The following is a 12,260-nucleotide window of genomic DNA, read 5'->3' as shown; positions in this document are numbered from 1 at the left end:
TAGCCCATGGAATATGGAATCTCAACAAGGACTCCTTTGTTATGGTAAGTTGGGAGAATAAAGAGTTGAGTCATACATGTAATACTCCATTTTTTATTTTTAGTTAGAAAGAGGTCTTTATAATTTGATTTAATGTAAGGACTTTATTTGGCCCTAGTGCCCACAAAAAGTGCCACAAATGCATTAGTATAAGGTGCTATAGTTAGGGAGGATTCATTCAAGTCCTCTAAAGAGAGTTAGCCCTCGAAGAGGAAATCCCAAAGATTCGAAAGTTTCTTAGAATCAAATAAAAAATTCATTAAAAGGCCACACAACGAGTTTTGTATTTTGGAACACCATGCTAAAATTACTAGCCTTCAAAATTGCTAGATATAGAATATATATACATTTTCATTATGGTAAAAGAGGGAATACTCCTAGAAATCCAAGAATATTATGCTTAGTTTTGAATGATTTCACAACTTCCAATAGAAAATTGAAGTATTCTTTTAAAACTCCAAGCTTTAGGTACTTCTCATGAACTTAAAAAATGAAAGAAAACCTTTCGAGAGGCTTCTATACCCATGGCTTGAGTATTCCTAGAAATCCAAGAATATTATGCTTAGTTTTGAATGATTTCACAACTTCCAATAGAAAATTGAAGTATTCTTTTAAAACTCCAAGCTTTAGGTACTTCTCATGAACTTAAAAAATGAAAGAAAACCTTTCGAGAGGCTTCTATACCCATGGCTTGAAAACGGGAAAATCTCCAATGTTACCATGCACTATGCAAAATGATTAAAGGAAGACACTTGAAGGCCTTTCATAACCCCTATCTCAAGAGATGACTACAAGAGGCCTACATATACTTGAGCTCTTATAATAAACAAGAGAGATTGTGAATGCTATTGCTCTACTATTGCATCTTGTAAATGGCCAAGATATGTATGCTATGACAATGTTGTAGAAGTTGTAAAATTGGCTATTACATTTGAAACTTGACTTAAGAGATAAGGAATAAGATTAATCAAATGAAAATTCATGTTTCAAACCTTGCCACAAAGAATTGTGGCAAGTGATCCCACTAAGGCAACTTAATAAAGAGTTATTCGCTCGACTAGCTCATGACTGGCCAATGTGCATACCTTCATAATGTTAAAATAAACCACCATAATTTTAGCACCAACAATCCACACCATGGCATTAAGCCTTGAGCCACCTAATAATGACACCAAGTGGTTATTAGTCATTCAAACTTATTAAGAGCTTCCCAATCTTGACTTTGTTTGGTTTAGTTGTAGTGCTCTTATTGACTTGTGCTAGCTTCTAGGGAGTAGTGGGCTCACCACTACCTCCAATGCATATGCAAGGTATAAAAAACCAATTTCTCATCGGCTTACATGCATTAAGATGACTTCTTGTTGCTGTAAGATTTATGATCATCCAACTAGAACTTAGAAATTCAAATGTTTCTCACTAAAACCTTAATGGTGCTTGTAATTATCTTAATCAATTGGTACATGCTTTTGCACTTTTGCCCTCGATGTTCTACTAATTGACTATATTAACCAACAGTGATGTAACTATCTTCATTGCACTTAATATGCATACATGAGTTACTGCACTTATTAAGTTTTCTTACCTCATACCAAAAATACCAAACTCTGAGAGGCTAGTGCCATGCCCAGAGTCTTGACTAAACTTTCAAAGTGAAAATTATAAAAGTTGTAGCAAAGATGCAAAGGAACATGCCATGACATGTTTAAATAACTTGCAAGCCTAGTAGGAGCTGTGGGCATGGCACCAACCTAAAACTTGGGAAGGTAACAAAGTTACTCATGAAACAAATGACTACTCCATATGATTTTGTGTCGTTAACATTGGAAAGATCGATTAACATCATCTGGCGCAAATTGCCACTGATGATGTACACCATTAAAAGTACTTTGCCAAGGATACTGTCTTTACATGAAATGCCAAGGGTGAATAAAATGTTCACTGCACTTGGCGATTAGTCTCCTCTGGTAGGTCGCATGACAGCTTTAGCCAAAACCAGAGTCCTCCTCTTCGTGCGTTCAGGCACTGCCCCAGGTCCCCCTATGTAGCCCTGAGGATTTGGCCCAGCTTCAAGCCAATGGCTTGCTTTGCAGTTGTGCACACGGGTGGTTCGCCGATGTACAGATCGAAGAAAGCCCCTGCACATCCGCACTTCTTTAGGTTGTGGCATACCCAATGCCAATCCAAACGAAGCATCCCAAAGAAACCCATCTAGGGGAAGTTAACTTACTGCAGAAATCCAAGCTGCGAATGGTCCCCATGTCTCGATCACCAACTGCACACAGAGAGAGAGAGCAGAGCCATATAGACTACTCGGTATGATTTGAGACAATGAAAATGTGCACACGTGATTGAGTAATCAACCTCCATGATTTTGAGAGGACCACGTAGATTTTCCAAGTGTTATGTTGTAGCACTACTTAGTATGATGATGGTAGTTCATACAGTTCATAGTTGTATGATGTTGCCTGTGCCTTTATTATACCAAGTATGGAGTTATAGCAAAAGTATTGAATCTTCATTAGGTAACTAACCCTTGGTCCGAAACTTGCCCCCGGGTTGCCAATGGAAGTCGATAACCGTGCCCTGTACAGCCAATTTCCCCATGAACAGAAGTCCATATATGCATTTCTTGTGTTCCAACTTCCTATCAAGGTAACCTTTTTAAGTATAAACCGGACCTGTGGCAAGGCCAAATCTTCTGTGAAATAGGAGCTGAAAATACGCAAACCTTCATCGTCATCCGCCCCCTTCAACTGCAAAACATGCAATTTAAGAAGATGTTTCACAAAATACAAACCCACGGGCCACGACCTTCCAATACTCGCAAAATAAGCACATATACACAATACCTTTCTCAAGCGGTTCTTTAATGATGTCTCAAAAGCACTGCAGAAAACAGCACAGTGTGCATGTAAGATAACAGTAAAGAACAACAGGCCGGCCAGCATTTATCAAACAGTTTGTCTTCCATATTATAAAAGTGAGACATCCACGAAGACACACCCCCAATCATTTGACGATGACTTGCAGAATAATTAGCACAAATTCGTCTGCCCAGTCACGTTAGTTTTAAACCAGTCTACACAGCAGATGTGCATCCAACTACCATACTGCCCAACTCAAAGAGTGTCCGTCGACCATGATTGGACAAAGAAGAGATTTAAGACAATACGGAAACTGACCTTCGCACCATCCCTATCTTTATTCTTTTGTAGTGCACTATCAGTCTAACAGTCATGTCCAGCTCATGCCTGCGGATCAAAAAAATGGTAGATTAGGAGAGCCATAACAAAGTTGCTGCAGAAAACCATTAACAAGAAAAATCCAAGCATATGAAGAATTCGAGGAGTGTATAAAATGCCTACAGCAAACAGGTTAAATAAGTTGATTATCCAGCGTTTCAACATGGAACAAAAACAAGATCAAGATAAGCCTTTTAAGTCCAAACGGTAAAAAAAGGTTAACCAGTAAACCTGAGAAGATCATCATAGAAGCTCAATTTCAGCTTCAGCTCTTCTGGTGGCACAGCTCCATACTTCTCACCAAGTTGTGCACGCATGTTTTCTGGCTTAATATCTGCCACAACAAAACTTTCAGAATCTTTACACATGAAGCAAGGTCTGGCATGAAACATGCAATCCAGTGGTTCATAAAAGGACGGTGTGAGATTAAGTAGCTTCAAAGTCAAAACGTACAAGGAAATCCTCTCAATTGGGCAGATCAACTGACTGAGTATGACATGACATAGATCTAAATGTAGAGGGAACACAATCCAGTTGACAAAGAGACCCCCTTCTAGTTCTGATTTCTGTTAACTAAGTCTGTCATGACTCGTGAACACTTAAATGAGAAGCCAATCAGAACTATAACACTCACACTCAGGCAACAATTCCTTTTTCATAATTTGTCTTACTGGATAAGAAAACCACGAACTGATAAGAGACCTGATAATGAATTAGAATGAAGACAGTTTTGAAGCAGGGAGCACTGTCACTACATATGTTCTGCAGCTTGGACAATTGGCTAATGCCACTTCCATTTTTGCTAGTATGCAACTCGGACAATTGGCTAATGCCATTTTCCTTTTTGCTAGTATGGCCAACTGCTGGTGCTTTCTAATTAGATTCTCCTCTTAGGAAAAGTGACTCCACCAACCTCTTTTCCAACTCTTTATAAAAATCTCTAGAGTGAAGCCACTATGGTAGACTCAAATATGCCCATCACCACCTCCCAGTGAGCCAAATGCAAACTACCACAAGCATGTATATGCGCGTAGAAAAACTTCTATTTTATCCGAGGCTATTGTTGATTCAAGAAATTGTTACACAATGAGGTCTTCTGCAAGCCAAATGCAAAGGATGGTGAGAGCCCCATGCATCTTTTCTGAGTAAACTTCTACTAGCTAAAAGCAAAAAATGAACTTGGTTTGGAAAAGAACTTGAGATATGAAGGAATCGTTATCTAGTTTTGTCCAAGCCCTTTAACTGGCAGAAAAAGGAGTCGTGCATATGCGTGCCCTTTGCAAATTATCTTTGGGTTTTTCAAACCTGTTTTGCCCTAGTACATCATGTTCGATGTGTACAGCACAATTGGATGCTATAGACACATCACAGTGTCAATAATTGACTAGGAAAGAATAAAATTAATTTTGTTACGGAGGCAGAGACTTCAGAGCACAAGTTATAACTAAATCAGAATTGCATAGATGATGAGCAAACTAATCTACTGGCTCTATTAGGATATGGTAGATCTCATTTGCATCCTTAATCACAGGTCCTCTGACTGAACTAAACTATGTTGTGGCTGATTCTCTGTTCAGATGCATAGGTTAGCGACTGACACAGACAAGTCCAGATACCCTTCTCATGCAGGCATGTCCCAGACAGAAGATGGGATTTCTATAACGTTACAGATACCAAAAATGTCCAGCATTCTCCCGACAAATTTTATAGTTTCTAAGTTGGTAAATTTTCATTCACACATCAATATGTACATATTTGTGTGAATGTAATAAATGAACAGCGATCAACTAAAACAAATAAATGAACAAGCAAGCAACTTCCTGCTGGGTTGTCCATCCGCCACATTGTGTAACCCATCCGTATAAAGAAAATGGCCAGCATTCTCCAGGAAAATTTTATAGTTTCTAGGTTGGTACGTGTCATTTCATAATATGCCTCACACTAATAATGATGGCATTGATATTATGTAATATTTGTACGCGTGTACTCTGGACATCACAAGTCACAGGAGAAGGTGCAGCAGAAATGTTTTTATCCATTCATCATCTAGCTGCAATTAGTTTTCTCTAATAAAAAATGACTGTTTTCTGTATCCATTCAAAGGCAGTAACAACACTTATTGTGCAATATCTTGTCTGAACCTCAGTAGCAAGCCTGAACCTTAACTATGTTGTGTTTCCCTTGCAGTTTCATATTCCCAGTCTACACAACTTACAGATGCCATGGACTAGTGGTGGTGAGTCAAGATAATTCCACAGGAAGGATGGGGTTATCATTTAAATCAGAAACTTTCAGCCAACATCTGCATCATCCAATTTTATAGTCTGAACATCCATCTCCTAGGTGTACAAGATCTATTTTCCAGTCAGTGATGATGAGCACGTAACTAATCCAAATAATGCTGCAAGCAAATACAAAGGTTCTTCCAAGTAAGTGAACATCACTATCTCCACCCAGACTGGACATGCACACAAACTAATAATCGGTGGTAGCCTCTGGTGACAAGATATGTACCATTTGGGTGCCCCGCAATGAAGGTCAATCCACATTAAAAACACTTTTCAATTGAATCCACTATCTTCCAAACAGTGTCGCAAAAGCCTGTAGCTGCATTATCAAAATACTCTACTACTTGCCAATGGGGTTGTAGCTCAAGTGGTTTGAGCATGTGAGTGTGTACATGGGTGTTTGAGTTCAAATCTTGGGTACACCTTTGAGGCATCTTTCAAATTTCAAGCCTTTCTCCTCCGAACAGAAAAACACACACACACACACACTCTCTCTCTCTCACTCTCACTCTCTCTCTCTCTCTCTCTCTCTCTCTCTCTCTCTCTCTCTCTCTCTCTCTCTCTCTCTGTTCAGGTAAATTGTCTTGCCATAGTCCCACAACAGATATCAACAAAATTTTCTTTTCCATCTAAACTGCAAGAATGCTCTCAAAGATTGGTCTTAGGCCAGAATAGCCTTTTGCCAACAACACCTGCCATTTTGCAGCTTTCTTATATAGAAGCTCACATTTAAGGGTTTGCAGCTAGTTTTTCAGCCCTAAAATTCTGTTTTGGTCACAAAAGACACTGCCAACATCTTACCCACAAATTTTGCAGTTTAGTTTTATCAGTCAGGCTCAAATTCTTTAGTGCATATGAATGTGTTTACCCTGCAGCTGATTTCTCAGCTTTAAATTCTCTCTTTCCTCTTCCATATTTCACTAGGCAGGTTGTTATTGCTTATTGAATTCAAACTGCAAAGTTATGCTATGCAACATCAAATTCTTTGTATATTTCAGCCAGGAGTGCATTAATCACATTATGCACCATATCTTGGAAAGAGGGTGAGAAAGGTAGTTGCTTCTACCCAAGCTTAACCGAAAGCCCAAAACATTTAATTATGTCGGCATAGTCTACAAAATGGTCATACAAAAACCCTGTCCGTGCCAGCTAGAGCAAGCTGGCTGTACTTTTGCACACTTGATGCATCTCATTCCATGCACAAATGGGCACGCACATGCACAAAACCCACTTGCTTATAGCAGCACAACATGCAAGAGCAAATTTAATACATTCACTGAGAAAATGTTAGTTGAATGCCATCCAGAATGTAAACATGTAGAGAAACTTACAGAAGCCAAAAGCATAGATCTTGAGCTTGATAATGCTAATGCTTCGCAACCCTACACCCACAAGCACCTGCAAATTTCATGAATAGAATTAGAACCTGATCAATTTCCAAGAGCTGTAAATTCACAATTTTCCTTGTCTAACTCAAAAGTCAAAGCTATTAAGGTCCTTAAATGAATAAAGCAAGATATACAATGAGAGCCATCTTCATCTTAATGCTAATCAGATTAATGTCTTAACTAGCTGTATCATTCACTAACTGTTAGAACAATCAGAATCTGACAACTTCAGCAACAGCACATGGAGATACACTATCTTCAATTAATATACAACTTTCCATTTAGCACTATAAAGATGACCTTCTGAAAACAAAAGAACGATATGTGTAACCTTAGATCTTATATAACTTTTACACATTTAACATCTATATCCCCACCAAGTCTGATAATTTCTTGAAGTGCGCCTAATGACATGACAAGTTGAGCTTTCCAAAGATCAGGTGTGTAATAGCAGGTCCCAATGGGACATTGGATCGAATCAGGGCAGCAGTTTGGTCAGCAGGTGGCTACATTCTGTTAGCCCTAGGCTTCTCACTCATGATGCTATGAGTTTTAATTCTTAGGGTTCATTTCTTTACATGTTGGTTATACATTGGCCATATTGTGCACCTCCATATCAAGTATGAGCTCACCAGATGAGAAAAGGTTCAAGTTTCACAATGGTTATTCGACTTTGGATCACATCCCTAAACTCGTTGCTAATTTAGAAGAGAAGACAAAATGTTTGCACAACTCCTTGTTGTTGCTGTGTGGAGTTCCACAAGCGTTCAACACTAATAACTATGACTGCTAATAACTATACGACTGGCTTTACTATGGGAGAGAGGCAATATGATATGGGGATGCCTAGTGAGCTCACTTGGAGATGCTATATGAATCAATGAATGGCACATAGAGACTCCATGATAGACCTGGTGCAGTCCACCATTGTAGTGAAGTAGGGTGGCCAACTGAATTGTACTTTTTCCGAGTGTACCTAGAAGAGGTACTAGACTTTGTTGACAAGGGATTGCCAAGAGGGGCTCGCTAAGCAGCTACGTGGATAAGCAATACTAATCTCTTCTCATGATATTGTTATTATAGCAAATTCTAATAAGACTGCTACATAACATGGGGGTGCTCAATGAATTCTCTCGGGGTTCAAAGCTCTTTAAAAAGTGACTGGTGCAATACGAACTACAAAAGGAGGCTCAAAGATGTTGCACTCCTATATTGGAGTGATGCAAAGCTACCCACCATTATCTCCAACTCTTTCAATTGAACATAGCAAAAAATCTGGTGACACCAAAGGTAGGAGAGAGGCTCCCTTAGTAAGTACAAGGATAAGCATTGATGATCTATGTTGCTGATACAGTACTTGTGGGAGGTTATTTGTGAAAGCAAACACATGCAATGCTTTATAAGCATATCAAAAGCTAGAGACATCATGATGGACCTCACAAAGACTAAGGTCATGATGTTAACACCTCCACCTAAAGGGGGAGACAACAACCCCACAATAGACCTACAAGGGTAAAGTTGTGGAGTATGTCCCATATTACACATACTTGGGAGTGCACTAGTCCAACTTCTTAGATATATGACAACCTAGACTCCTCACAAAGGAAAAAACAAAGCACACAAGAGATGGATGTAGATTCATTAGAGAGTTTCAATGCAAAGATGGCTAGGACAAACATCAATCCCACCTAAGATAATAAGAGCATAGCTGGATATAGAAACTAGGAACTATAGTAGTGGTTGCCTCAATATCATTCTACACAATCCATGGAGTCTCCAAGGTGCAAGTTTGCTAGACTAACCTTGAAACCCTCCACATAGGCAACAAAGATGGCACTAGAGTGCAAAGTTACTATCATGGTTTCGAATCTGTGGCTTCTCTATTGGCTCACTGCCCCCTTTCTTGCACTCTCTAGATGCACCATCATGGAGATTGGAGGTCAATAGGACCACTAGGTTATATACCACACCAAACTTGATGTCCAAAGGACATGAAGATGTCCTACAAATTACATCTTTTCTATTCATATTTTCTAAACAAGAAAAGATGGTTTCGTTGTACACCTCAAATATATGAAACACGTCTATCACATGGATATGGCCCATACGCAAAAAATCCCAATAGAGCAACACACATGTTTACTATGCCACAAGGAGCTTTAGATGCAAGAAGCTAAATCCTTCAACATCTTACATGAATGGCCACAAGGCCACTTACTTTGAACAACCCAAAAGGCTTACGCAAATCATTCCAAACATGAAACCAAGAAAAAGAACTCATGATCTTAATTCACAATGCAATTGGACTTTGTGACTTGAGACAATATCATCCATACACTGAAATGGTACCCACGTTGGCGCTATGGTTGGAAAGTGCACTTGATGTCCATCCATCTAAGTTTCCATGATATGCTTGTACCATTTGATCATGTCTGTGTCCAAACTGAATCTACTACATTTCCTTATGCAACCTAGTCTCTACCACATATGAATTGGGACATGCACAAGACCGCTAAGAGCACACGAGATCATGATGATCCAATTCCATGAGTCTACTCCACTCAAGGATAGGGCGGCATGGGACACTACAATAGAAGTAGACATGCGGGGCACATGGAAAAGGTGGTGAGTATGATGAGTTCTTTCCTTACCATATTCTCATGTATGGAGTTTGATGTTGGCCTCTCTTTGAGGATACATCAATCTCAAGGTCAATTCAGCTACAGGCTTAAGGCCAAAAGTCAACAATTTTAGCCTTGTGTGATAACCCCTATAGCCAAACACTATGGGAGAGACATTTCAAAATGAATCAAAAATAATTCTTTATCTCAAGGTAATTGTTTAGTAGACAGGTAGTACACATCACACAGCCACAACATAAGCCATTACTATTCAGCTAAAGCATTTAACCAAACCACATAATGTGTGGCTCAACAAACCAAATAGCTAATAAAATGACCAATATTTGGAAAGCCCCATTTATTAAAGCATGTCATATTGCCCTCTAATCAAAAGAGATTAATACCTCCTACAATCATAACATGTCCTAGAAAGCATCAATCACCCTGCAAGCTGCCTTTCTTTGAGGTAATAAGCAACGTTCATGAAAGATTTTTGGAAACTAATACAAACCCTTAAACTTAAATTTTGCAGGTTTTAAATGGACTCGTGTTCATCAATTTTAGAGCCTCCTCTCCCATAGTTTGAAGGTTTTTTCTCAATTTCACACTCCAATTCAACACTAAACCTGAGTTTTCGTAAATGCTGATAACACAGTAATCTTGCAACCTGAACAATTATTCACAATAGTACAGATCAATCACTCAACAGGTTAAACTATAGAGCAAAACATGTAGATATGCTGATATAACCAAGCCTTCATGCTACTTAGAAAAGATAATTTTGGACAGATTAGTACCTGAGGAGTAACACTATGATCCGAATCTTTAAAAGAATCAGGAGAAAGGAACAGTGGAAACTTAAGCCCAGTTTTTGCCTCCACGATACACTCCACTAAGCCTGCCTCTTGCTTTTCATCCAGTTGAAGAGCTCGGACAGAAGTATTCAGATCTGTGGCATTTGCTTGAAGTGCAAAATTCTTCAGACCAGGGTGACTGTCTTCCACTCTCTCATCACTGAAGTGCGTAAGAAGCTTGGGAGACCTGCAAATGCAGACAGACGGTTTGTTGGCTGTTGTAAAATTTCATCGTACTTGCAAGTGATACACTTTAATAAGCCAGAGGCCAATGCCAAGTGAAAGACTATAGCTGTGTACAGCACATGCATGTGAATAGAACTTCAATGAAACTACAGGGCACTCACAGATTTTCAAAGGGTGGCATGCTTGCAGACGTTGTATGCAGCGTCAGAAGTCAGTTTGCATGGGTTTGATATTTCTCGGATGGTACCATCAGCATATCATTTCGAACATAATAGAAGCCACTAGGCACCGCAGTTTAATTGTTGAGACCTGCGATGGCATACCGAGGCAACAATTTAAATAACTCGAGCTTCACAAAACGAAGATCGAGCAGTCTGGCCAGTCTTATCATTCGGGAATCAGTCAGCCAATGCGGACACAAAGCAAAGAGTGATTTGCTAAATGGGATTGATGGCTTCGTAACTATGGTTTAAGCCATCTTGAACAGCTTCGGCTAGTGCTAAGAGTCTGCCACGATCGACTAAATTTTCTGTATGCTGATCTACACAAGTCATGCAATTTCACTAAAACACAAATGCAAAAAGACGGAAGTTGGATCCTGCTATTTCGAGAGTAGACTTTGAAATGGCTCCTCAATGCTGTCAACTGCATTGTGCGAGGACTAAAACTGGTTGCTCTCACATGCATGCGGCCAGCGGTCGAGATGAGCTTCTACGTTCTCTTCGTCCCTTGCCAGCTCGTGGAAGCCACTCAGATGAACACAAAACTAACGGGAGCTATTCTGATGAAAGCATGAAAGAAGAATGAGAGCTGGTGATCACTCAATCAGAAAGCATGACAGAAGAATGAGCGCTGGTGGCCGCTTAGAAAAATGGGAGTTCGAGCTCGGAATGGTGATGGAAAAAAGCATCGGATTTTCGAGTCTGATCGAATGAAGAAGGATGCACATTCTCGCATTACAGCTTGAAAAGATGTTGGCACGGACCTGCTCATGATTAGCTGATGGAACGAATGAAGCATCGGATTTTCGTCTCTAATCGAATGAAGAGTGCACATTCTGGCAGTGCAGTCTGAGAAGATTTGGCATATGATTAGCAGATGGAAAGCGAGGGGACTGCAGCCTTGCTGATGGAGGCAAGCAATGGAACTGCAGCGCTCCTCTCTCTGTAGCTCTCGCTCTCAGCATCAAAAGCCTTGGAAGAGAGGGAGAATAGAGAAGGCCTAGTGGGAAGTAGCGCCAATTAAGAAGGTGGAGGAGATGGTGCAGATATGGTGTCTACAGTTGTTGCTACTCTTAATTTGATGTGATTTTTTCCTTCTCGCCTTTTGTGCTGCACCCCCGCCCCCCCAATTCATAATCCCAGGCCACATTCATCCCCCCCAACCGCCTCCTCCCCCTTCCTAACACACACCACGCGCACACGCGCCCCCCATCAATATAGGGCTCACACTCACAGCACGGTGTCTTCGCCTTTGTCCCCACTAGAGACTAGAGATGGTAACCTGCGAAGCTGTAGCAGGGCCTCCCATGCATCATCGATGATGGGCCACAGTCCCCACCCATCCACCAGCCTTTTCATTGCAGTAAGTACTCTTTCTAATCGTACAAAGACAAGTTAGGGCCGGGACACGCGCAGGTCGA

At 40.2% G+C, this 12,260-nt stretch overlaps 1 protein-coding gene across 1 annotated transcript; it reads right to left on the bottom strand.

The window, feature by feature from the left end:
• Positions 1-1,815: 1,815 nt before the first annotated feature.
• LOC148023201 (fatty-acid-binding protein 2-like) lies at positions 1,816-11,938 on the bottom strand. The gene is made up of 11 exons (XM_087696189.1): positions 11,604-11,938; positions 10,780-10,927; positions 10,376-10,619; positions 6,901-6,967; positions 3,513-3,615; positions 3,222-3,290; positions 2,889-2,925; positions 2,718-2,792; positions 2,571-2,622; positions 2,267-2,311; positions 1,816-2,174 (listed from the first exon to the last, which is right to left on the bottom strand). The coding sequence occupies exons 2-11, from the start codon at positions 10,797-10,799 to the stop codon at positions 2,077-2,079; spliced, it is 810 nt and encodes a 269-aa protein (XP_087552315.1). The 5' UTR covers positions 10,800-10,927; positions 11,604-11,938; the 3' UTR covers positions 1,816-2,076.
• Between the last annotated feature and the right edge of the window lie 322 nt (positions 11,939-12,260).

Source organism: Lygodium microphyllum, chromosome 16 (assembly GCF_053477565.2).
Source record: "Lygodium microphyllum isolate KBCC chromosome 16, Lygodium_microphyllum_v1.1.10, whole genome shotgun sequence".
Taxonomy (NCBI): Eukaryota; Viridiplantae; Streptophyta; class Polypodiopsida; order Schizaeales; family Lygodiaceae; genus Lygodium; species Lygodium microphyllum.
This window is presented reverse-complemented; position numbering and strand designations above follow the sequence as displayed.

Bases quoted from the DNA above. Each gene is read 5' to 3' on its own strand.
- LOC148023201 (XM_087696189.1), bottom strand. From the start codon at position 10,799: ATGCCACCCTTTGAAAATCT. The intron at 10,620-10,779 runs GTGAGTGCCCTG...CTGCATTTGCAG, and splicing joins ATGCCACCCTTTGAAAATCT to GTCTCCCAAGCTTCTTACGC. The intron at 3,616-6,900 runs GTAAGTTTCTCT...TTGTTGTGGCAG, and splicing joins GATCTATGCTTTTGGCTTCT to ATATTAAGCCAGAAAACATG.